General features: G+C 47.3%; 1 protein-coding gene across 2 annotated transcripts in view; it reads left to right on the top strand.

Moving 5' to 3' along the window:
• Positions 1–21,216: 21,216 nt before the first annotated feature.
• EIF5B (eukaryotic translation initiation factor 5B) overlaps positions 21,217–27,223 on the top strand; it is a 499,902-nt gene continuing 493,895 nt past the window's right edge. Inside the window, exon 1 of one of the 2 annotated variants that reach the window (XM_078658012.1) lies at positions 21,217–21,657. In XM_078658012.1, coding sequence (XP_078514138.1) covers positions 21,623–21,657 — 35 coding nt within the window. In that variant the 5' untranslated portion in view covers positions 21,217–21,622. The remainder of the gene's footprint in view (positions 21,658–27,223) is intronic. The other variant, XM_078658013.1, reaches the window with a different exon arrangement.

The raw sequence follows: 27,223 nt of genomic DNA on the forward strand, positions 1-27,223 counted from the left end.
GACACTTTTGCTCTATTTTCAAAGACAGAGGACAAAACTTAGTTTGTCTTCCTACTCGCCAGAAAGGGCGAGTAGGACCTAAAAATAGCTCGTCCTCATCCATTCTCCCTCGCAAATGCGAGCGTGCGAGTGGATTTGTCGAGCCCTGTCAATGATCGCTGCGCATGGTGCTTTCCCAATATCTTGGCGGTGCCTCTACCATCACAGTGCAGCAGGAATCATCCTGGGTCTCTGCAGGCTGTTTCCGCAAGGATTATCTGTGTAGCGTGTCGGCTCTCTTAAGGAGCTGCGCCTCAGCCTCCGCCTGGTTCAGCGCCTATCTCACCTACAATATGCTTTTCCACTGGCTAAGCAAGTTGCAGTTATGCTCCAATTCCCTGTTATGCTCCAATTCCCTCAGTGTGTACAGCGCGATCTCGTAGGGGTCTCCTGTGATCTTGGCTGGCCGCAGCCCCCAGGATTTTGTGAGCGATATGCCGACCTCTCTCTGCGGCTCAGCAACCCGGCCCCCACCTGAGCCTTTAATCAGCTCACCGTTGCCTCTCCTTAGGGGAGCACGCCTTCCTCTGCAGTATTTCTGTGCTCAGGGGTGGAGTCGTACAAGAATCGCACCTCCGAAGCGGGGCAGAGGGACTCGACACCCTCAGTGGTCTCCCAGCTTTCCTACAGCGGCACCAGCCACCCCAGTAAATGTAAATGTGTGTATACTTGTAAAGCGCACTATCACCTGAAAGGTATTTGCCGCTGTATACCGCTGTGGAACCCTTCCTGGCTTTACCAGTGAGATGGCACCTTACTGGGCACCTCCAAGGTGAGGCCAGGCATCCTAGCGCTTTCGGGGCCGTTGTGGAGATTAAGCAAGCTATTGCCCAGAGTTGCAGAGTGGGACCCATGATTAGAGTAGGAGTACAGAAGGGGGGTCAACCCGGTAGTCGTAGGGACCTGGGTAATCATGTGTTATAGAGAAAGAGTGGTCCCTGGCCAATTGTGAGTTAATTCAAAATAATAAGAAAAATATTCATTAACAGTTCACTTAATAAAACACTACTGTTTATTCAAATAGTGTTGATACGTTAAACACTGTATTTTTTCATTTTTAGTTATAGAAACAAACATTTAATATACATTTTAACAGTGCCAGTGCGTTGGTATATGAAGCGGACTGGTCCCATATGCTAGACAACCCATATGAAATGAACATGATCACTTTGAGGTGGCTTGACAAGGATCGCGTGCACACATGAAATACATATGTACAACTGAAGAGTCCTTTTGGAATCTATACGCAAGGAACTGCCCACACCTCCCCCTTTCACTGTCCTGAGGAAGACCCGCAGAGTAAGGGATACCATCCCTACCACGAGGGTCGAAACGTCGACTATCAACTGTTGCACATAATCAGTGTGTGATTTTGTACACCTGTTATTTATGATGTCATATTGAATGTTATACTTAATTGAAGATTAATTCTGGCAAGGCTCCTCCGGGAAGCCAGAAAAACCAAAGGTGATGATGGACGGAGCGTTGACAATACAAACACTCACCCCCAGTCAACTGATCTGGGTTTAATCCATCACCGTTCTTTAGCTCACTCCGCCACCCCAGTTCAGACATGCCTATATGCAAATCAGTCTGACCCTGTGCCTTCTGGGTACAGTCCAGCCCGAACTGCCAAGCCATGTCTTCCCTGGACCGGAATCAAGCTTCCCAGGACCGGTTTCTGGCATTACAGCCGTCTTCAGCCGGGCTTGCTTGACTCCAGTGGCAAAGTGAGCAAGGGACTCACGTCTGAGCATACCCTGCCAACTTAGGGCGAACAAAGAAAAACCAAAGGTGATGATGGACGGAGCGTTGACAATACAAACACTCACCCCCAGTCAACTTCCAGGGAAGACATGGCTTGGCAGTTCGGGCTGGACTGTTCCCATGAGGCACAGGGTCAGACTGATTTGCATATGGCCATGTCTGAACTGGGGTGGTGGAGTGAGCTAAAGAACGGTGATGGATTAAACCCAGATCAGGTGACTGGGGGTGAGTGTTTGTATTGTCAACGCTCCGTCCATCACCACCTTTGGTTTTTCTTGGTTCGCCCTAAGTTGGCAGGGTATGCTCAGACGTGAGCCCCTTGCTCACTTTGCCACTGGAGTCAAGCAAGCCCGGCTGAAGACGGCTGTAATGCCAGAAACCGGTCCTGGGAAGCTAGATTCCGTTCCAGGGAAGACATGGCTTGGCAGTTCGGGCTGGACTGTTCCCATGAGGCACAGGGTCAGACTGATTTGCATATGGCCATGTCTGAACTGGGGTGGTGGAGTGAGCTAAAGAACGGTGATGGATTAAACCCAGATCAGGTGACTGGGGGTGAGTGTTTGTATTGTCAACGCTCCGTCCATCACCACCTTTGGTTTTTCTTGGTTCGCCCTAAGTTGGCAGGGTATGCTCAGACGTGAGCCCCTTGCTCACTTTGCCACTGGAGTCAAGCAAGCCCGGCTGAAGACGGCTGTAATGCCAGAAACCGGTCCTGGGAAGCTAGATTCCGTTCCAGGGAAGACATGGCTTGGCAGTTCGGGCTGGACTGTTCCCATGAGGCACAGGGTCAGACTGATTTGCATATGGCCATGTCTGAACTGGGGTGGTGGAGTGAGCTAAAGAACGGTGATGGATTAAACCCAGATCAGGTGACTGGGGGTGAGTGTTTGTATTGTCAACGCTCCGTCCATCACCACCTTTGGTTTTTCTTGGTTCGCCCTAAGTTGGCAGGGTATGCTCAGACGTGAGCCCCTTGCTCACTTTGCCACTGGAGTCAAGCAAGCCCGGCTGAAGACGGCTGTAATGCCAGAAACCGGTCCTGGGAAGCTAGATTCCGTTCCAGGGAAGACATGGCTTGGCAGTTCGGGCTGGACTGTTCCCATGAGGCACAGGGTCAGACTGATTTGCATATGGCCATGTCTGAACTGGGGTGGTGGAGTGAGCTAAAGAACGGTGATGGATTAAACCCAGATCAGGTGACTGGGGGTGAGTGTTTGTATTGTCAACGCTCCGTCCATCACCACCTTTGGTTTTTCTCTCTTCCTCCGGGAAGCCATCATCAATTGTTTAAAGTGATGTACAATTGAATTGTCACTGCACTCACCCACACCACTCCTGAGCACTACACTCCCTCCCCCTTCCCTGTACAGTGGGCACTGTTAAAATGTATATTAAATGTTTGTTTCTATAACTAAAAATGAAAAAATACAGTGTTTAACGTATCAACACTATTTGAATAAACAGTAGTGTTCTATTAAGTGAACTGTTAATGAATATTTTTCTTATTATTTTGAATTAACTCACAATTGGCCTGGGACCAATTGTTCTCTATAACCCATGATTAGAGTAGGCACCTAGGCGAGAATTATCGAGTCCGTGGACATTGAGCCCAAGACCCTGCCGCGTTGGGAATTGAACCCTGGTCCCGGGCCAGACCTCTGCCTCTGGGTCTGCCGCTCTAATCGGTGAGCCACACTTCTCCACTGATAGACAGCAGCCGCAGCACTCAGGGGCAGCAGTCTGTTTCCTCAGCCCCGCGGGTGTCTCGCCCAAGCTCCACACCTCCACAGCTCTGGCTCGTACATGGGCACTGCAGCTCATGGAGGAGTGCAGTCTCACCTTACCCAGCAGTGCGGTGGCTCCGCCCGGGCAACACTCCTCACCTCAGGAAGAATGCGACGACTCAATAGCCCTCCAAGGCTATGGCAGGATTCCGACCAGGCCAGAACAACCCTTTTGAAGTTCGCTGTGTCCCGCTACAGGCGGTCTGCCATGTTGTCAAATGCCTTACCTCCTAGCATCAGGCCACGCCAGGCCTCAGTGTTTATCTTCGATCATTTTTGCCAGTTCGCGATCCTGATGTCTCCTCTCTATGGCAGCATGATGCAGGCCTTCACAGATGGATATGTTTTTGCAGTGACAGTCCCCGCTTCTCTAGGATTGTGCTCCCGGGCAGCAGGAGCCTCACTACAGTCCGGCCATCTAGCTTGCCGGCTCTCTGGCGCATCCTACTCACAAAGCTAATTTAACAGTACAGCTGCTGTGGGTATTCCTTCGTATTTACCCTGTTGGTCCCACAACCTCTAGACTGTCCCAGCTCTACCATTCCCCCAGGGGATGTTTCTGGATTTCAAGCGGGCTGCGGACAAGCCTTAGAGCGTTGCCAGCATGAGTGCCAATTGAAAGACAAGCCTGGAAGGTCAGTTCCATCCTGGGTTTGCCGTTTTCCTTACTTCGTTCTAAATTCTCGGCTGGACAATTTGCAACACTTTATAGACTTAAGGCATGTCCCAGGTTTTTGTCTATTGGCTCAGCTCAGGGGCCTGCGCTGGAAATGGGTTGACGTCATAGTTATCTGTCTCATGGTCTCTGGCCCACCAGAGAGAAGGTTTTGAGAATGATCAAGAGGAGTATTAACATTTTAAAAAGGGGTGGGGGATTAGTTTGGCACAAAGGACTGTGACCCAGCATGGCATGCCCAATTGAGGATGACCCGCACGCCCCCCTTTCTTATGGTTGCATGTTTAGGTCACCTCAGAATCAACCCCTTCAATGACACAGCTTATGTCGCAGTTTCAAATGGATTGGAATCCTAGTGACTTTATTAGTCATTTTATACAGTGCATGCCACAGGGCATCAGCATTATCTTGACATTCAATTTATTGTTCTCTGTGCCATCTTTTCAGGGACCAGACTCCTGTTGCTGTGTTATTTAGTTTGGATGATTAGTGGCTAACAGCTATTCGCTAGGCATCAAAAGGGTGGCACCCTACTACCATGCGGCCCTGATATCTTATTATATAGTACTAGACCCTCACATTAGGGAAAGCTCCAGCCATTTAGATCAGCGGAGGCAGGAAGTTTCGTTTTTTGTTGGCGGAAAGCTGACCATTCGGGCATAGCTTGGTTCTGACAGTATGTGTTTTGTAGGAGCTCACCAATCTGTTTAGGAGTTATACTGGCTAATGCCACCGCTTATGTACTATAATGGTTGGGCCAATCACACTTTTTGCATCTGAGTTTTAGACAAGGAATTTTGTACCACACCCTCTGTACCTCTCCTTCTGTTTGGCTTTGGTGTGCTGGTATAAATATGTAGAATGCCATATCAATCAACCCCTTTTACGTGTTGGAAAGCTTTCACCACCTGCTTTCATGCATTGAAAAAAATTACTTTGCTTCGATGAAGGCCTTGGTGGGCCTGGAAAATCTCTCAATTGGCTTAGGACCAGCATAGTTAGCAACAAAGTTCTATAATTACACTGCAGCAGCAGACTGGGATGGGACAGGCACTTATATGGGCAGAATCTCGCCACAGGCCATTTGGGGGTAGTACACTGGTCGGCTCATCCGCATTGGGGGTGGGTGTGCCACCCAGTTTCAATGTATGTTTCAAGACTTCTGGACTTTATCCGCATTGTGGGTTAAAAAGTAGACAGGTAGGGGGTAAGTGGGCATCATTTGTATAGGCATGTGGTCATGTTTTTTTTGCTTGGACCTGCTGTCACAAACCGAGGGAAGTCAACCATTCTTTTAAGCTTCCACACTCAATTTGTTACACTTTAAAAGTAGTGGAACTTTATCTTCTTCTATTACACACTGTGAGTACCTGGGCAAGACCATGTCTGACCATAATCCCATAGAGTTATTGTTGACTTGGGGCCGTTCCCCAGCTCCTATTCCAACGTGGAGAATGCAACCTATACAATTGGAAGACCAGGTGTATCAGGCCGCATTGTCTACAGCTATTGAAACATATTTTGTGGAGAATGAGGGTACTGCTTCGTCCAGATCTACTGAGTGAAAGGCCTTCAAAGTGACTGTACGTGGGGTCGCCATGGGGACTTTGGCGGGATCACGTAGGGAAACGATCAGGGACATAACTGACCTAGAGGGGGACTTGCAGGCTTTGGAAGTAGCGGCTCAGAGGAGTGCTGATAGCGTAGAGCCCCTACAGTCCGCTAGAATTAAGTATGCTGAATTGCTGGAACACTTACGTAAGATAGATTTTAATGCATAAACGCTGCGTGCACACACCGAGGCTGATAGGGCAGGTACACTGTTGGCGAGACTGATCCAACCTACGGTGAGTCCTACTCCCATTTTAGCTGTGAATACAATCCAAAGGTTAGTTACCTCTCAGGGTGAGATCAAAGCTGCATTTCAGGATTATTATGCTTGTTTATATACCGCCACAAGCTTGGATGTCTCAGCTCCCACACTCTCCTTCTTGACCAGGGTCCAACTTCCCACAGTTTCTGATTCGATCGCTAAGGACTTGGCAGCTCCGATGACTATTGCAGAGATCTGGGTGGCGATAAAGGCATTGGCCCGTAACAAAACGCCGGGCTCCGACGGCCTCCCTGTGGAGTTTTATTCAACTTTTGCTGATATGCTGATCCCTAGGTTGTTGCAACTTTACACTTCCTCCTTGGAAGACGGTGTCCTGCCCCCCACCGCTAGGGAGGCGATAGTCACGTTGTTATTAAAACCTGATAAGGAATCGACTGACCTCCTATCTTATAGACCTCTTTCAATCAATCAATCAAAGACATTTATAGAGCGCACTACTTACCCGTAGGGTCTCAAGGCGGTGGGGGGAGGGGGGTGCCGCTACTGCTCGAACAGCCATGTCTTCAGCTTCTTCCTGAAGGAGAGGTGGTCTTGGGTCAGGCGCAGGTCGGTCGGGAGGGAGTTCCAGGTCTTGGCGGCCAGGTAGGAGAAGGACCTTCCTCCTGTAGTCGCTCTTCGGATGCGGGGGACGGCGGCGAGGGCGTGGTTGGCTGATCGGAGGTGGCGTTTGGGAGCGTAGAAGTTGATTCGGTTGTTGAGGTAGCTCGGGCCTTGGTCGTGTAGGGCTTTGTGTGCGTGGGTGAGGAGGCGGAAGGTGATTCTTTTGTTGACGGGGAGCCAATGTAGGTCTCTCAGATGTCCGGAGATGTGGCTGGTTCGTGGGATGTCGAGGATGAGTCTGGCTGAGGCGTTCTGGATCCGCTGGAGTCTCTTCTGGAGCTTGGCGGTGGTACCGGCGTAGAGGGCGTTGCCGTAGTCCAGTCGGCTAGTGACGAGGGCCTGGGTGACGGTCTTCCTGGTCTCGGTGGGGATCCACCAGAAGATCTTCCGTAGCATGCGTAGGATGTTGAAGCACGCCGAGGAGACGTTGTTGACTTGTCTGGTCATGGAGAGGGAGGAGTCCAGGATGAAGCCCAGGTTTCGTGCGTGGTCTGTCGGTTTGGGTGCGGTGCCCAGGGCGGGAGGCCACCAGGAGTCGTCCCAGGCGGAGGGTGAGGAGCCCAGGATGAGGACCTCCGTCTTGTCCGAGTTCAGTTTCAGGCGGCTGGTCGTCATCCACTCGGCTACCTCTTTCATCCCTTCGTGCAGGTTGGCTCTGGCGGCGGCGGGGTCGTTGGTCAGGGAGAGGATCAGCTGGGTGTCGTCGGCGTAGGAGATTATGCTGAGGTTGTGTTGTCGTGCGATGGCCGCGAGGGGGCTCATGTAGACGTTGAAGAGGGTGGGGCTCAGCGAGGATCCTTGAGGGACGCCGCAGATGACTTCGGTGGCCTCTGACTTGTACGGTGGTAGGCGGACTCTCTGTGTTCTTCCGTCGAGGAAGGAGATGATCCATTCCAGAGCCTTCTCCTGGATTCCGACGTTGCTGAGGCGCTGTACTAGGGTGCGGTGGCAGACAGTGTCGAATGCCGCGGAGAGGTCTAGGAGGATGAGGGCCGCTGTTTCTCCCTTGTCCATCAGGGCTCGGATGTCATCGGTGGCGGCGATGAGGGCGGTCTCGGTGCTGTGGTTGGCTCGGAAGCCAGACTGTGAGGGGTCGAGGGATCCATTCGTCTCAAGGAAGGCGGCCAGCTGCTTGTTGACGGTCTTCTCGATGACTTTGGCTGGAAACGGGAGGAGCGAGATGGGGCGGTAATTCTTGAGTTCGGTGGGGTCCGCTGTGGGTTTCTTGAGTAGAGCGCTGAGTTCGGCGTGCTTCCAGCTCTCAGGGAAGGTGGCGGTGTCGAAGGATGTGTTGATGATGTCTCGCAGGTGGGGTGCGATGACAGCGTCGGCCTTGTTGAAGACGTGGTGAGGGCAGGGGTCGGTCGGCGATCCGGAGTGGATGGAGTTCATCGTGCGGATGGTGTCTTCGGTGCTGATCGGAGTCCAGGCGTGGAGGGTGGTGGTGGGGGGTGGTTGTTCGGTCTTGGTGTGCGTTGGTTGGTTGTTGAAGCTGTTGTGTATGTCCGCGATCTTGTTGTGGAAGTATGAGGCGAGGGAGTTGCAGAGGTCTTGCGATGGGGTGATGTCGTTGTTTCCTGCGCTGGGGTTGGAAAGCTCTTTCACGATGTTGAAGAGTTCCTTGCAGTTGTGTGCGTTGTTGTCCAGCCGGTCCTTGAATGCAGTTTTCTTGGCGGCGCGGATCAGCTGGTGGTGCTTACGGGTGGCAAGCTTGAAGGTGGTCATGTTGTCTGGTGTTGGTTCCCTTCTCCAGACTTTCTCGAGGGCTCGGCAGTTCTTCTTGGAGCTTTCTATTCTTAACACAGAATACAAGATACTCAGTAAGGTTTTAGCATTGCGGCTCCTTCCTCGATTGATCCAGACGGATCAATGTGTATTCATACCTCAACGCAGCACCTCTCTGAATATTCGCCGACTCCATGCCCTAATGCACGCAGAATCAGAAGCTTCGCCTCTTGTTGTTTGCTTGTCTTTAGACGTGCATCAAGCCTTTGATACCCTAAGCTGGCCGTATATGCTAGTAGTATTGTCTAAATTTGGCTTACCCCAGTCATATTGTACATGGATTAAATTTTTGTATACTAGCCGTACAGCGCGCGCTAACACGGGTATGATCATCTCCCCCTCTTATACAATCTCCTGGGGAATGCGCCAGGGTTGCCCCTTATCCCCCATGCTCTTTCTGTTAGCCCTCGAACCTCTTGCGCAATATCTGCGTCAGGTCAATGTCCCTTATGGCATCCCCTTGCGTGGGGTGATACACTCTGTATCACTATACGCAGATGATATGCTGTTGTATTTCCGAGATTTAGCTGCCTTTTCTAGTTTTGGGAAATTTCTGGCCTGTGTCTTAACGCCTCTAAATCAGTCGCCTTTTCCTTCTATAATACTTATGCTTCTCCCTTTTTACAATTTGGTCAGATGCAATTTAGAGTTGAACCTGTCACTTTTAAATATTTGGGAATTAATGTCTATAGATCCAACGCTGATACTATAGATGGTACTGTAGTGTGCACCATTAATTCGCTGCGCTCCCAGATCGCCTTTTGGAATACGTTGCCATTGACGGTGGCGGGCCGCTTGGCGGTGTCGAAAATGTTTATGTTGCTCTGCCTCCTTTGTTATTTTGTGAACTTACCGGTTGTCCTCCCGGCCTGGAATTTTAAAACACTTGACACACTGTTATCATCCTTGATATGGGGACGGGCAGACGGAGATTGGCGCTGACTAAGTTGCAACTGCCTAGTGCTGCGGGGGGCATGGGGGCGCCTGATTTTAAAACATATTGTATAGTGGGACAATTACAGTGGATGGCATATTGGTTAGCGGGTAAGAATTTATTTGAAATTGGGTACTCCCTGGACTTTTTGAAACGTGGAACCCTTCAATCACAGTTATGCCCGGGTGCACAAAAGCTAAGTGATCCTTATTTGCTGCAAGTTGCATTACATTATTGGAAACAGGCTAAAAGACAGGCAAAATTGCCATTTCCGTATGCCCCGAACATCCCGCTCTGTGGACTGCCTACTAGGTGTAGGATAATCTTGATGAATCGAATTCAGGGGTGGATGCCAGAGGGGGTGGGGACAGTCGGGGATCTCTTCTTAGAGGGCCACTTGATTCCCCACGATGAGTGTGCACGTTCTTATTCGGTGCCTAAAACCTTGGTTCTCACTCATGCTGCAATTGTGCGCTTTACTCGGACTTATTGGTACATGGATCAGAGAGAACCCCCAACTTTTCAATTGCTGAAATCGCTACACGTTATGGGGCACGGCAGACACTTGGTGCGCTGGCTCTATCGAGGCTTGAGGGAACATTTACATATTCCATTATTGCATCTTAGGCAGAAGTGGGACTTGATATTGGGGCGGGAAATAGAGGGCAGGGAATGGGCTCAAATGTTAGAGCACCCCCGGCGAGTCTCTCGTAATTGTCGTCTAAAGACGATTCAATTATTCATATTGCATAAAGCATACCTTGCCCCGGAAACGATACGAAAGATGTTTCCTACTGCGTCCTCGGCATGTTCACGCTGTAAGGCTCCTGAAGCTGATTTTTTTCTTATGATATGGTATTGTCCGGTGCTGCGGGGGTTTTGGTCGGAGGTTGTCCCGGGTCTGGGGGTGTTGACAGAGCGCACACCATGGGACACAGTTGAGGCCTGAATCCTGGGACTTTTTCCCCTCCCTAGGAAGGTAAAATTGCTACGCCGATTTGCAGGTTTGGCTTTGATGCTAGCTAAGCGTATGATCACGCAACGCTGGGAATCTACTTCAGCGCTCCGTGCAGGCACTTGGCGCCAAGAGGTGGTCAGATGGGCAGTTGCCGAAAGGGAGACTTTACAGCGTGTGGAGTATAGGGGACTGCGGAAAAGGACAATTTCTCTGGATTGGGCGCACCTAGTGGAACTGTTTAAGGCTCCTGTGGGGGATGACTTGGAACACTCAAAGACTGCAGTGCAAGAAAATGGTAGAGATGTTTGACTGCTAATGGTATGATGCCTATGCTCACCCTACCCTCCTGCCTCCCATTCTTTTCCCTTCTCTCTACTTCGCTCCCTCTAGCCTTCTCTGCCTTTTTCTCTGACTTTTTCCCGTTCTGGGCCTCTCCCCCCCCTCCTTGCGCACCCTTGCATGATATTCTCAGACCTGATAAACACCAGTTACAAGAACATCAGCTGAGTGTATTGTCACTGTGGCGGCAAATTGGTTAGTTGTTTAGTTTGAGGGTTGTTATGGGTAGGATAACTTGGGTGGGAGTTTAAAGGAGTACTATGACTAGTCGATCATGATTGGGTCATTATTCAGAGTACAAGTATACAGTTCGTATATTTACACTGCGAATATTGTTGCACTTTATGTACAGTTTATTCACTCACTATATGCTTTGCTCCAGGACGCACGCAGGATTAATGCCAAATTGTTCTTGGAAATGTAACCAAATGCTTACTATCGACTGTGTACACATGTATATTATCTGCAGTACTCAATAAAAATATTAAAAATACATAAATAAATAAAAGTAGTGGAATAATGTTAACTCATTTTCTAGATGCTTTGAATCACTTTTTCATCAATGGTGAACACATTGCTCTTCGAATGAGCAAGAAGTGGGGGGCATTTTCATTAACTGCGCTAGTAGTACATGTAGACACTGACAAGGCAACGAGAGATGTGCAACAAAATGTGGTTGAAACTGCATTATGCAAATACCAACAGGTACTAGGTGAACTTTTGTTTGCGATTCCTAGCTTTGCCAAAACATGTACGCAACCCAGCAGAGGTTCAGTTCAAGGGCTAAGAGGTTTGGTCGATTTAGAGTCTAAATCATTACACCTGATGCAGCTCCATGACCTAGGCAGACATACTGTTAAATAAGATTTCACAGCAAATCTGGTATAGAGCATATGAATTGAAACAAGCAAATAAAACCAGAGCAGTTTTACAAAGCAATGCTGTGGCTATTATGCTGTAAAAGGGGTTAGTTTCCTTTGCAGCATAATGCAAATGGGTCTTTGTTGGCACTTTTTCCATTCTATACAATACGTGCATTCTATCATTGCCACACTAACGCCGTCATTAAGACATGCTCCCAGGATGGAGGCGTTTAAAGGCTGGGCACAATGGGCAACTACCATGCCCCCCAACCTTACAAAAGGCACATGTAAAACTGAACCTTATGGTTCAATTCTATAATGGCGTGCCCAACTTTTACATAGAATCCAAGATTGTTTGGCATTATGGGGCTTGAATTGGAAGGGAATTAGTAATACATTTCAGTTGTTCCATACAGGGGCTACCCCAGAAGATATATTGCCTTGGGTACCCAAAATCCTTAAAGAGACACTGTCCCAGCAGAGGATAGTACCATCACTTGGACAATAAAGTACTGCTCGACTTCATGGAGGTAGAGCAGCTACCATGCATATCAGTAATGACTAATGCCAACGAGCTGCACAAGGGCAACTAAAATTCAATACAAGAGTGAGATGAATAAATAGGCCAAATGAGCCAGATGTTTAATTGGCTCCAGTGTCTCAAGGTTAGTGAGGCAGCAGACCTGTCTTATCCTCACGCAAACCACATTCTGACTTTAATCAGCAGAGGCTCTAGACTTTGATAGTAGTGCATGGAAGGTCCTCCGAAAACATGGAGCTTAAAGGGCAACAAGTCATATGAGTTTACTTGTAAGTGTGGGTATGTCAAGATCTAAGGACTATAGCATCGGTCCAAGAGCCTCAGGAATAAATAGTGACCTTGAGTTTGACTACATGCACCTATGAGAAGATAGTCACCCTAAAGTAGGCAACTTAGAAATATCTGTTGGCAGAGCACCCCAGCAAAGGGCGCTATTCATGGAGGCATGGTTCGTCAGAAAAGGTCAATAGGTTCCTTCAACAGGAAAGCCGAAACAAAGCAAAGTAAGCATTTTGAAGCACAATACGGCATCACAAAACTACGACAACATCTAAACAAGTAGGATTTTGCTGCTTATAAAACCCAGCAGGCATTGTTCTGAATTCTGTCCATCAATAGTTCTTTTTGCAATTGTCATCCTGAGTGGGATGGGTATGCTCAGACGTGAGTCCCATGCTCTCCATGCCACTGGAATCAAGCTATCCTGGCTGAAGAGGGGTGAAACCCCGAAACCAGTCCTAGGATGCTTGTTTCCAGTCCAGGGAGGACCTGGCATGGCAGTTCGGGCTGAACTGTTCCCATTGGGCGCAGGGTCAAGACTGATTTGCATATGGCTGGGTCCAAACTGGAATGGCATGGTGAGCAAAAAAACAATGGATTTAGGCCCAGATCTCTGTACTGTGGTGAATGCATGACATTGTTCTGCATTCTGTCCATCAATAGTTCTTTTTGCTGGGTTCATTTTCAACAGATTAGTGAAAAGGGTCACAGTTATCACATATTTAGTCAAGTAGTTGAACTCAAAGTATTGCCATTTTGCAGTGGCATGTGCTCATTGAGCCAAGGTCATACATGACAAGCTTCTATATTGCAATCACTGGGAAGCAATTAATGTAGTGCAATCCGAAGACGGCCTAGAGTGCATTCAGAGATATAAACTTAAAGTACCAACAGTATCATGGCCCAACCAAGGGACACAGTAGGTCGCACTTGTTGACAGCTGTATACATTTTCAACCTGCCGAGGCATTTGACAGCAGGAGCTTTATCTGCGTAGTGAAGAGCATGATTTTGAGTTATAGTTGCTCCAAGTGGGCTAAACAGAAAAGAAAAAGGGGCAAGTCAGTCGGCTAGAGTCACCATTCCACCCCAGTGGACAAAATAGATATAATGCTATGCTAAGCTGTAAGATGATATCAGGTTAACTGCATGAGCGCAATAGAAGTTGATAAGAGTCTAGGCTGCAAGGTCACGGCTCAACTAGGGGCAACAAAGGTATGCAAAGGAACTCCAACTGACATTGTACAGGTAGAGTCTCAACTATACCACAAGTGGGCAGACAGTAACATATACAGAAAGTCTGCAATAGTACCATGCTAACACGTCACACAGATAATGAGACATTCAATCCTTCTTTAGGATCTGCTTGACTTGTCTTTGTCCTAATGAAGACCCTCTAGCAAGGTTCTACCGTACACCTGCATTAATTTGCGTCGAAACGTCAACACTCTTTGCATTCTCCCAGCCTCTATTTTGATATATCATTAATGATTCTACTCTTATGAGGCATGTGTTTATTGAAACAACTGTTGTAGGAATTGCTATTTTTAGTTTGTTATCATTAATTATTAGTGGTTTTATTGTGGTCGTAATGACCAGTGTTTCATTAATTGTATAGTTTCCTCACTATCCACTCACCACCTTCCCTTCCCTTTCCTTTAGGGGCATTCAATTGTGATTTATTATTGATGTATTTTATGAATTTTGTTCTACTGTACACGTTGTGATTAAAAACAATGCTGTGATATTTCTATTTTGATTTTTTTCAAGATAATATCTATTGTTAGTACTTGGGACCACCTTGTTGATATCACTCATTTACCCAGGTCCCAGTGACTTATTGGGTCAACCCGTGTTTTTACAACACTGACTCAAGGATGGCAGCACTTCAGAAGCCTCAGGGGGTAGCCATACTGAGGCAATAACAAAACAAACAAGCATTTACAATGCAACGGTTTCGCCTTTGCAAAAGTTAGAGCTATTGGCATTGTAAATGACAAAATTGTCATTTATGTGTTGGTTATGAAAACGGATAAATAAATGGCATTGTCATTTACAATGCCAATAGCTTAATCTCTCGCAAATGCCACACACAGACCCACACCCACACCTACACACACACAGACCCACACCTACACACACACAGAGCCCCCCCCACACACACAGGGCCCGCCCCCCACACACACACAGCCACACACAGAGCCACACTTATGTCTACTATAGTCAACAAAAACGTGTCCCATCAAAACAAAGATAGAAGGGCTCATGTCAAAATAGAGGATGCTCTTCCAAAACGACTACTCAGTTTTTAAAATTTCAGCCATTATAGCTTTGAAACATGTTTGACATCTTAGTACACGGTACTTCGACTGACAGAACAAGTTCAGGTTGCCCAAAAAAAGGGAGGCACCTCTTCGCTTCAGAAATGCGCCCAAAATGACAGCCTCTAGCACTCGTGACAAGCTTAGGTCCTGGCCTCAGCAATTAGCATATAAACTGATAGAAAACTGCATGAATTAACAAGCTTTCCAGAAATGCTGTATGATAGCGTGGAAAGCCAGGTCAAATGCGGTGTCAGCGTAAACAGGCCGCAGTGACAGCAGTGGGAAGAGCCCGGGGGAGGGAGGCTGACAGTGTCAGGAACGGCAGCTCAAGAAGCGAAACCTAGTGCCACTGACACCTACCCACGTGTGAGTGCCGGTGGGGGCGCGGTTATCAACTGGTAAGATCCACGGTCGGAGGCTACAGAGCTACCTTTAGGCACACACGTCTGCTAGAGGCCCACTCTCTCTCAGCTGTCATGAGTCACACGTGACAGCTGACACCACTTAACCGGACCCTGAACATGGTCAGCCGTGCCAATATGACCAAAAGACGAAAACCTTAGAGATCTCCACGTTAATTCAATGACTTGATGAAATCCACCCCCTCAGTAGTCCAACTCTTACCGTTGACTAATATCCTTCTCTCTATGCTTCTTTATGTGTCTCTATACACATACGGCAAGTGCCGCAGCAAGGCAACTTGCTCGACAATCTACGCCCATGGTTTGTTTCTGCCCTGCGGCTTTCAGCTGGTCAGTGGAATGAGCTGCCTCTGCCCAAAAATGATGGCCCCATCTTTAACATCCCATTGAAAAGCACAGCATTGAATTGCATGGATAGGTTCGTAGGACACAGCTGAGAAGTGACCACATTGAACTACAGTTGCGCTCTCCAAATATGTGTGACTTAACTCAACTGTGCTATTGATTGCTCTTATACGGAGAGCGCTCTTTCATTGTTCTCTCCCATCATTGTCAAAGTACACCGACTCTCTTTCATAGTACTCTCTGTTGTGGTTCACCCTTGCCCTACATTTCCGATGGACAACATCCAACCTCTCCTATGTCCGTCTACAAAGATGCCCCCTTTATTGCTCCCCACTGACACATCCATGCCTCTCCCTCAAGTGCTCACCTTCTCGCTGGGGCTCAGCTGACACTTCTTCTTCAGACGACCCCAGTTAAGCAAGTTGCCGGTCTGCATTGTGAGCACGGAAGCTCTGTGCAGCAGGCTGCGGGAAGCGCAGCTGTCGGGACTCATGATCGGAACCGAAGGCTCACTGTGGCTTCCCTTTGATACTGTGTTCAGTCCCTCGCACTGCTGTGGTTCGCTGGTCCTTCTCCACGTGTCCTCTGGCCCCCGTGGCTCGTCCTCCTCTGTTCGGTCTCCAGCGCGTCCCTCCGTCCTCCTCATGCCCTGGCAGCTGCGGGGGCGGTGCCGCAGCAACTCTATAAGGAGCCCCGGGGCAGAGTCAGAGAAGGAGGCGCTCCAGAGTGCTGTGTAACCGTGACTGGTACCGAGCCTCCGAAAGCGACGAGGGACAAAGTAAACACATCAGCCAGACCGGCGACAGTGAAGAGAGACTCAAGAAGAGTACACTGACAGCCAGGGTCAGCAACGTTGCTCCCACGTTTTCTCTATGTGTATATGTGACTTCAGGTTTTTTTGCAGTGAGCGAACATGCCTTGTGTGACTTTGGCACGAGTAAAAGAAGCAATTATCGTTATGTCATAAGACAGGGATGACATCTGACCCCTTTCTGCAGAATGCAATAGTCTGGAACACTGATGAAAATGAAACAAGTCAGGTCCCGGGCCGGCTAGCCAATCACAGCGCGGCCCGGGGAATGACGTCACGGGGGTGTCCCGGGCCGGCAGCCAATGACAGCGCGGCCCAGGACAAAGGGGCGGGACTTAAAAAAAGACCGAGAAACGCCCCCGAATCGCGTTTTCACGGGAAAGCGTGATTGACAGCCTCTGTCTCCCAATGGCTAGCCTCCATTTATGGAGCTAGCCAATGGGAGACAGAGGCGGGACCAAAGCCCCATATGTAGGATCATGAGATTTCGCCCTGGGCGGAGCAACTGCTACGCAGTTGCAACGCCAGGGCGAAACCTAAAAACCCAAGGGGATCAGCTACAAGGGTTGCTATTGCATCCCTGCAACAAATTATAGCAACATGCAAATTCGCTTCACAAAACAATTATGGGTGGTGGATGAGCAGGCATGCTATCACTGAAGGGCCGACATTACCAAATGGCCAGCCTCATTAGTACCTACCTATTTTAAAGCCATTTAGTGAGGACTAGTAAACACTAGAGCTACACAAGTGGGGCACTCAGTGTTCCAGTAGGCCACCCTGAGCCATGGCGAGTCTTACAGGTGATCCTAATGCAAAAAGCGACGAATTCCCCATCATGTGGAGATGGGGCCGCTAAATATGTGATCTTCAGGCCATAAGGGGCCACTGAGATGAACGAGATGGTGAACCTTTCATTCCGCAAGGGACAGTTGGTATCATGACAGCTGGGGGTTGGCCTTACCTAGGTCCGTGGTGGCACGGGTGCAGCAACCATTAGTCCTAAACGGCGCTGCACTCATATGATCACCTGTAAGTTAACCCTACCTGTGTACTGCAGAACATTAATAAACTTGCAACAGTTTTCCCTAAAAAAAGTGTGTGGTCTGTTTTGTTGATGATGCAATTGTGTTTTGTCACCAAAATATGTTGGTAGACATGCAAGATGACAGAAGGACTAGGGATGGAAACTCTAGGTGGGTGGCCACGTCACCTGCAGGGAGACACTAGAAGGGACAGCCCCTTAGTGTTTCCTCACTGCCCAGAAGCAGTATTTTTCTGTTGCCACCTGTCCTTGAAGTTAGCCACTGTGAGTGCCAGATATCGCCTCCCCCGTGACCCCAGGTATGATGTAAATTCCGGGAGGTCTGTTAGGGTATTTAGACGGGCGCCACACCCGGATATTCCTTTTCCGGTGGCCAGCAGCAAAAGAATTCACCACCCACCCAGCCGGCAGGAACAGGAGAGCTAAGAAGAGCAGCCAATCACTGTACAGCGCTGCGGGCAGAGTTACAGGGTGATCCTAATGCAAAAGTGATGAATACCCAATCAAGTAGGCATGGGGCCGCTAAATATGAGATCCTCAGGCCATAGGGGACCATGAGAAGAACACTACAGCGAGTCCTTCATCCCATAAGGGACAGTTGGTATCCTGACAGCTAGGGGTTGGCCTTACCTTGCTCCTTGGTGGCACAGGTGCAGCAACCAATAAAATTATTAGGCCACAGCCCCAATGCGAAATATACAGCACTGGATGAATAAAGAGACGGCAATATAATGCTCAGTGGCTGGAGATTGTTTTAGGATGGGTGTCAGCAGTCAGCACTCGTATGATTCCCCGTTAGTTAACCCTACTTGTGTACTGCATACCAGAATATGAATAAACTTTTTTTTAGGATGGGTGTCAGTCGTCAGCACTCCTATGATCTCCCTTTAAAAAAAAATCTTTATTGATTTTCAAAATAATAAAGTTACAAAACTGGAAAAACAACCAAAAAAAAAAAGGACAGTGCATTTGCCATACAGACAATATTGCAGGAGATAGTGCAAATGCAGGAATCATCAACATCCCCAAAATAGCATTATATACCGCTGTAGAAAAAGTACATGGTCATTGACAAGTAGATACAAAGCCATCGTAACCAGTGACCTGACAATAAAAAAGGGCTATTCAATAGCGCATGCCAAGTACCAGACCATATCTCAGTGTCACTTCCCATTTAAACCTGCTGTCAGTGCACATTCAAGTTGAACCAGCATCATTTTCAGTGTGGACTTCCTCACCAGCACTACTTGACTGCTCCTGAACCCAGTCAATAAATGGCCCCCATATTTCTTTAGGCCTAGAGGCAGGCGGCATCAGTTCCCAGACGTGGCCAGTTGCGTCTGGCCATATATGACCTCCCTAATCCAGTTCTTGATAGTTGGTTTTCTCTTCCTACCCCACAGCAGCGCTATTTGACGTTTGGCGAAAAGAAGCAATAGTGCATGTAGTTTGTGTTTCTTAACATGTGTGTCCCTTACATAACCCAGTAAACCCAGTAGTGGGGATGGAGATAGTGACACCTCCAAAATTTGATTTATAGCCACAAATATCACAGTCCAATAATCAGTGATGGCCGGACAGTCCCACGCCATATGTAAGAAAGTGGAGGCAGCAGACCCACAGCGCCAGCAACAGTCGTCCTCCCTTAGTCCCATTCTGTGTAGACTAATGGGTGTTCTGTAATAGAGATGCAGAAGTTTGAAATGAATTAACGTAAGTTTATAACTGGGTGAAAATTCGGTCATTTGGGCACAGCAGTACGACCACTGGTCGTCAGACAAGGGGGGTGATATCTCAGCAGTCCATTTATGACGAGCGTTAGAAGCAGCCACAGGAGCGTCATGTTGCATGGCCGTGTACAGTCTGGTGATAAGCTTGCGTGAAGATGGCGCCTGCAAAAGATTTTCCAGAGCATTTAGCGGGGTTGGCTGGGAGGGGAAGTCTTTATGTAATGCCTTACAGGCGGCTCGGAATTTGTGATACAGGAATGCCTCACCAAAGGGCACTGTTTGTCCTTCCTCTGCAACTGGAGGGCCTCCGAACGTTCCTTCGGGGTACAGGTCTGCAAATGTATGGAGAGACATCTTTTGTGCCACCTTATCGCTTATCTCATTTTTAATGTTGGGTAACATAGGATTTTGTGCGAGGGGAATAGAGGGGGCATATAGAACCCTTGCTCCCGCCCTTCTCCGCAGTCCATCCCAAGCCCACCTTAGTGTCTCCGGGGTATCTACGTCATCCCTGGGCCGCTTATAGGGCTGATATATAGCCACCCTAAGAGGAACAGGCGCCACCACATCCGCCTCAACTGCCACGTGAGGTTGGAATGGCGTCAGATGCACCCAGTAATGCAGGAATTGTGTCTGCGCACATAGTGCGTACAATTTCATGTCCGGTGCGCCCAGCCCACCTTGAGTAGTTGGTAGCGACAAAAGGTCCCATGATACCCGAGCATGGCCATTCGCCCAAATCAATGAGACCAATAACGATTGCAATGTTTTGAAGAAGAGTCGGGTGAGTATGATTGGCAAGTTTACGAAAAGATATAGAAATTTAGGCAATATAATCATTTTGACCAGTGTGATTTTACCCGCAAGTGATAGTGGGAGTTTAGTCCATAGAGTTACCTTTTCCTCCAACCAGACAATGGCCCTGCCTTAATTTAAATTCCAAATTTCTTGTAGGTCTCGACTAATCCAGACACCCAAATACTTGACATGTTCCTGCTCCCATTTTAACGGGAATTCCGAAGTCACTGCCCTGGTATTGTCGATTAAGGGGAAGATCACGGATTTTGCCCAATTTATGGTCACCCCAGAGAGCCAGCCGAATCTGATGAATTCTCGCAACACTATGTCGAGATTGCGCTCAGGGTTAAGAATATACAATGTAATGTTGTCCGCACAGAGCAAAATCAACAAACTACGCCAGCTGAACCCTATGCCCTTGTCAGTGTGGTGTTGCCTGATGCGTGCTGCTAACGGCTCCATCACAATTGGCAAACAACAAGGGCGACAGCGGGCAGCCCTGCCTCTTGCCACGCGTTATCCGGAAAGAGTCAGAAACAATATTATTCAACCGCACTCTGGCCATTGGTGCAGTATATAGCAATTTGATCCATTGAAGAAACATGGGGCCGAAACCCATCCATTCTAGAATTTTGAATAAGTATGGCCATTCGAGCGAATCGAAGGCTTTTGTTGCATATAGGAACACCACCGCCGCCTGCACATCAGGGTGTAACTCATATGATCACCCTTAAGTTAACCCTACTTGTGTACTGCATAACAGAATATGAATGCAATAGTTTTCCTACAAAAAAAACTGTGGGGTCTGTTTTTCTGATGATACAACTGTATTTTGCCACAAAAGTATGTTGGTAGACATGTCTGATGACAGAAGGGCTATATGTGGAAACGCTCGGGCAGGGCGCTTACAAAGGTTTGAAGTCATTTAGAAAATGCTGGATTTTGTGTTGATTTTTTATTTTCCTAGTGTCCTACATTTTGAAGTGTGATGCTTGTATAGCTTCATTTTGAGTTGGTCAGTGTCATGTGGCGGAGTGAAGCCTGCTCTTAAAAGCCAGGCACAGCCGTCAACCTCTGTGAAAATCTTTCGGAGGTGTTAAAGTCACCTGCTGCCCAGTATACTATGACAGCACTGGTATTGCACAACTTTAACCTGTTTAAATTGTAAATAACCGCCCTGCCACGGCTTAACAAAAAAAACAATTTAGTTGGAAATAGGATGCGCACTTGCCTCACCAAACATGGCGACACAATCTAGTCATCTCGAGACCTCGATCCTTTACTGTTTCAATTCAAACACTGTCACAGCACTTGCACCACGCACGCAGTGTCGCAGGATTTTGACGAAACCTGAGTTAGGTGCGCACGTGCACCCGGCTCGTTCCTTATGTTCTTTCCCTGCCTGGTTTATCTTCTAAATCCATCAGAACCTGGGCTCCAGCGTAGTACATACACCGCGCGGTCAGCATTCGAGCTGAGGACGCGCTCTGTCTGTCTCAGCCTGCGCTGGATTCCCGGTTCCGTCATCAGCACGCACCGGAGACGCTGTGGCTCATGCGCAGTTTTCGGCTTCCTCCTTACCATATGTGCAGTGTGGCTGTGCCGGGCCGTGGGTTGAGGGCAGAGAGACCACAAACCATAATAGCGCAAGCCGGGTAGAGAGCACGAGAAGCCAACAGCGCCGCCGCCATGGGGAAGAAACAGAAAGGAAAGAACGAGGACAGGTAACCACTGTCCAAGTAGATCTCCTCTGACTTTAGCCTCCCTCGTCTTGACCGTAGCCTCCCCAATCACCCAAGCTTCGCAGGCAGTGGCAGCCTAGCCTGTTTGTTCCTCCCATCCTCCTGCTTTTAGCACACGTTTGCCTCCCTCTGCTGATCGTTAAGTCCCCACCCTTGTACGAGGACTATCGACATGCGGCCGAAAAGGTTCATATGAAATATTTAGGTTATCCAAGTCCTCATAGGTGACGTAGACACACATGATAGCTTTAAATGAATAGAATCCATACGTCGCAAATATGGTTAAAGTAAATCAAGATCTCACTGACAGTGTCCACACTCGTGTTATAAGCGTCGGAAACTGGTATCTTGCCTGCGGTGTGAAATGAATTCAACGTGTGCCTGGTACGATTGCTTTATCTTGTTTGGCAGGTATGAGACAGTTTTCTCTATGGGGTTAATATATAACCATTTGCTGGGTACACAATTATTTGCTGGAATGTTACAATGCCGTCAACGTCTACAGTGTGCCCGAGAAACAGTTTGTGGGAGAGTGGTTTTGTATGAAAGTAACCAATAGTAAGATTACCAATGTGCAGATGATATTTGACTAGAGACCTTATGGGGTCTTCATTGGCTTAGTGTGACAGCTTTTTTTTCTTCTCAGCTCTTTCCATTCATGCTACTAATTATTGTAAAGTCTGACAGTCGAGAGATGAGATTTTCGATTATCGAGAGAAGTAAGCCAGACTGTGTGAAGAAGTGGGTGTACGTTTTTTAGGTCTTGCATAGGCAGCACTTGCGCTGTCTCTTTGAGACATGCTGTATTTAGGTATGGACTTGAAGCTCCGCCCGTCTTTTCAATTGGTTCCTGTTACTATCCTTTTAAAATGGTGACTTTTTATTTGTTAATAGGCTTAGTAGTCCCTCCGTAGTACCTCCTTTTCTCATGTTGTAACCTCCCATAAGATCTACCCCTCTTGCATTTGTTGTCACTCGTTAGGTTTTATTTACACTCTGTGAGAACTATTTTCTTACAAGACTTTCTCCTACCTGCTGTTACAGGCGCAAGATGCTCTCCTGCAACATAATTATTTATTTTTTGCAGTGCAGCACACCATGCTTGCACTTTAACAATGGCAGCCGCACAACTTTTCTTTTGTTGTGCATGGCTCGCCCAACTCTATTTTTTTACTGCATTGTATTTTTTTCACCCAACGCTTCATTTTTAGCAGTAATGGCGACCACGCTTGACATATTCAAAATGCGCAGTTCTGCCCGGCTTGCACCTTTTCATGTATAAAGTATGGTTTATACATGAAAACATGATCAATCTGATGCATATAATGAGGGACACCCAAGAAAACATTTGAGGGCAGAATTTTCCCTTTTGGGTGTCGCCATAATGGACTACCTATAATATGGATTGCATATGATATTTAGAAGTCGCAGCCATATATTTGTATGAACATTTTTGGAAGAGAGACGTTTCCTAGTGTTTGTTTTGTGACACTTAATTTGTTTTGATTTTTGTATTTGATGATTAATGTATAAGAAGATATGTCCCACATTGTATTGTGAATAGACATTTGTTTTGTCACTATTATATGCCCATACACTGTTCTCAGCACCCCAGTTTAGGAGTTTTGGGGTTTCGCTTCTCAGAAAGGCTAATAAATAGCATTTTGTAATTCCATACCAGACCAGTGACTAATTATTGGCTTAGTTGTGTAACTATCTATTCCCACAGGCTACCACTTTTTTCTGTTTCCTTTACCTAATGCCCAGGTCCAAGTGGTTTAGCAGGGCATACACCTATTGTTGTATACATTTTTTAGAAGAGCAGCAGACTAAATTGCTTTTTTTTCTGTAATGCCAGTAAAACCTTTTTACAACCACAGGTAGCATAGCATGTAGGGCTTGCCGATATCTACTCACCACTTTCTCTCCGGTTCGAGGCGTCTCTCTTTCTCTCCAATGAGAAAGTGATTCTGCACAAAGTTCCTCCAGACGTGAGAGTGGTGTTCCCATCACCAAATAAACGCTTTTCTCTTCTAGCAACTCTCCCACCCACACATTTGTTGCGAGGCGGCATCATGTAGCACTGAATCGAGATAATCAAGCTGCCATGATAGAGCGACTATTTTTAAATTGTAAAAATGTAAGTCGATGTCTTCAAGAACATGTTTATATTTTTTTAAACTAACTTTTAATATTTTTGTCACATGCACACTTTATTTCCAAAATTCAAATCTACATATAATTACTTAATATAGTTAAAAAGGTATGGCAAAATTATTCCTAAATTAATATTTATCCTTTATTTTAAAACCCAGAGCAATTTGATGTGTTGCCGTTTATAATGCGTGTTCATATGCTGTGTATATTTTACACTCCATTAGTTACAAGGCACACAAGTTTATCTTGCATTTAATTTCTTTCTTGTTACTGAAACCGAAAAAAAGTTCTCATAGAAGAAGAATGGAAAAAGGGTGTCCGACCGCCATTGGCGGGTACGCTGATGAAAAGAAAGGCGCGTGGCCGCTATTGCCTGCCCGGCTCCCAAAAAACAAGAAAGTCGTGCGGCTATAGTTTTAAAGCGTGCCACGCTTAAAATAAATAATGATGATATTGTGCAAGTTGGGGCAAACTGTGCGTTTTGAAAACATAACGCGCGGCCGCCATTACTATTAAAAAAATATAAAAGTGGGCGCTGTGCCGAAACCTACAGCATGGCGCCCAGAGGCAGTACGGATGAGGAGCAGACAGTCAGCAGAGAGTGGAAAAGCTGGCACTATTGCAGAAAAGCATGTTGTGGGTGCAATAAGAGAATTTTATTTAGGAAAATAGTGCCCACAGTCCTGTAAATGAAACATACTGAGTAACAACACAAGTAAAAGGACAGTCCTCATGGGAGGCTACAAAAGCAGAAAAGGCGGTACTAAGGAGGGACTAGTAAGACTATTCACAAATTAGAAGCAACTATTTAGAATGAACAGTAACGGGAGCCAATCGAAAAGTAGGGCAGAAAATGGGCGGAGCTTCAAGTCCATACCTGAATACAGCTTGTCTCGAAGAGACCGTGTAAGCGCTGCCTAGGCGAGACCTAATAAAATGCGCTCAAGTGGAGAAACTTTGTACCGACAAAGGTGTACAAAGTTTCGGTGCAAAAATGGGCTTTAGTCTTGGCTCCCCTATTTGGGGAATGCAGAATGGGCGGGTCGATTCCCGACTCTTGGCTTGGCTCTCTCCTTGTCTCTATCTACAAAAAAGGCCCCCAATCCAGCGCCAGACACTACCGGATGATTGCACTCCTTGACTTTGAGGGGAAGTGGTATGCTAGTACCTTACTTCAAGCACTGACCGCCTAGGTGGAAGACCACAAAGTGAACCCATACACTCAAACCGGTTTTCCAAAGGGCTGCCATGTTGAAGACAACCTGATCTGTCTAGCTCACATTATTATTATTATTATTATTATTATTATTATTTATGAAGCTTGTAAAGCGCTCGGCTACCCCCGACGGGGGTGTCCCGGCGCTAAGGACCGTAGACTAGAAAAGAACAAAGCACTTTAGGGGGTGGTGAACAGCCAAGTTTTAAGTTTGCTTCGGAACAGTGATTCAGAAGAAATGAACCTGAGGTCTAATGGGAGGCTGTTCCAAAGTTTCGCTGTCACTACACCAAACGCTCTGCCGCCCATTCTAGAGCGGCGAAAGCAATGGACGACCAGTAGACGCAAGTTGTTCGACCTCAAGTATCTGACCGATTTGGATACTATAAGTCTCTTTCTCCGGTATCCCGGGCCCACCCCGTCGAGGGCCCGAAAAGCAAGAGTCAGAACCTTGAATTGAATGCGACGGGCAATAGGAAGCCAATGTAACTTCTTACGATAGGATGTGACAGAATGTCGGTAAGGAATGTTGCCAATCAGTCTAGCTGCCGCATTTTGAACGATCTGCAAACGTTCAATTTGATATAAGGGGGCACCGGCGTAGAGACTGTTGGCATAATCCAAGTGAGAAGTGATAAGGGCATGGATGATGGTTCTACGGGCATCCAGCGCGAGGTATGGGAAAATCTTCCTAATCATACGTAGCTTCCAGAAGCACGCTGCCGTGACCTTATTAATTTGAGCCTTGCAGGAGAGAGCGTCATCAAACTGAAAGCCCAGATTACGTACTGTTTGGACTGGAATGGGAGGAGGATTAAGCACAGTCGGCCACCACAGAGTGGCAGATTTTATTTATTTATTCAAAGTTTTATATAGCGCGAACAAGATCTTGACAGATATCAGAGCGCTTCACAGGGGGGGGGGGAGTGGGCAACAGGAGGGTGAGTAGACATAATAATTGGGTACGGTATAGTAAACAGTAGCATAATAGGATAACAGTCATGTGCTAATAAGATACAGGTAAACACTCAGACAGTAAAATAAGGCGGTGCAGAGTCTTTGATCTAACTACAATAGAGATTATGAAATAACAGAGAACACTCAAATAGACAATAATATAAGACGGTGCTGAGTCTGAGCTAGCTACAATACAGATCATAAGAGATAACAATAAACATTCAAATAGACATTAAAATAAGGCGGTGCAGAGACTCTGATCCAGCTACCATAGAGATCAATAGATACCAGTAAACACTCAAAATAGACAATACTATAGGACGGTGCAGAGCCTTTGATCCAACTGCAAACGAGGTCAGGAGGTCATGAATAAAAAGTTATTGGACCATTAAGTATCCAACGTTACAAAATCGGTGCAAAGTCTCTGAGCAGCAACAGTAAGGATCAGGTGAACTTGTCCATAAGGATGGCTTTCACTTCTTTCTTGAAGAGTGCAGTGGAGGAGATAATCCTCGTTTCAGGAGGGAGTGCATTCCAGATCCTGGGTGCCATTCCTGAGAAGGAGCGTTTGTAAGTTTTTTCCTTACGGAATCTGCGAGGTTTCGGGAGCAGACTTTTTGTACTTCTATTGGATCTCGAGCCTCCTGATATAGTCAACGTTTGAGTGAGGTAGTTGGGAGCCTTGTGGTGTATGGCTGAGTGTGTCATAACAGCAATTTTCAGTTGTATTCTGGCTTCGAAGGGAAGCCATTTCAGGGATTTCAAGTCAGGGGTTATATGAGAGTGTTTCCTTGAGCCCGAAATGAGTCTCGCGGCAGCATTCAAGGAGGCTCTTAGGGGTGCTGTTGTTGCTTGAGGGAGACCACTGAGGGCCACAATTCCATAGTCTATGCGGGGGATGACTAGGGCTTGTACAGTAGTTAGGAAATCTTTGGCTGGGAGGAAGGGTTTGAGTTTCCTCAGAGTGTTGATTTGGAAGTTAGCTCCTTTCGTTGCTTTGGTAATGTGCTGTTGCATATTGAGATTTGCGTCAAGTGTGATACCTAAGGATTTCGCAGAGTCCACGATGGTGGGTCGGACATTGAGTGCTATTAGGTGATTGAGCCATATTTGGGTGGTGGTAATTTTCGCAGGGGGTGATATCAGGAGGAACTCAGTTTTCAACGCATTTAATTTGAGGTGATTGTCGGCCAACCAAGATTGGGTGTTCCTAAGTGT

This window comes from Lissotriton helveticus, chromosome 8 (genome assembly GCF_964261635.1).
Source record: "Lissotriton helveticus chromosome 8, aLisHel1.1, whole genome shotgun sequence".
In the NCBI taxonomy this organism is placed as follows: domain Eukaryota; kingdom Metazoa; phylum Chordata; class Amphibia; order Caudata; family Salamandridae; genus Lissotriton; species Lissotriton helveticus.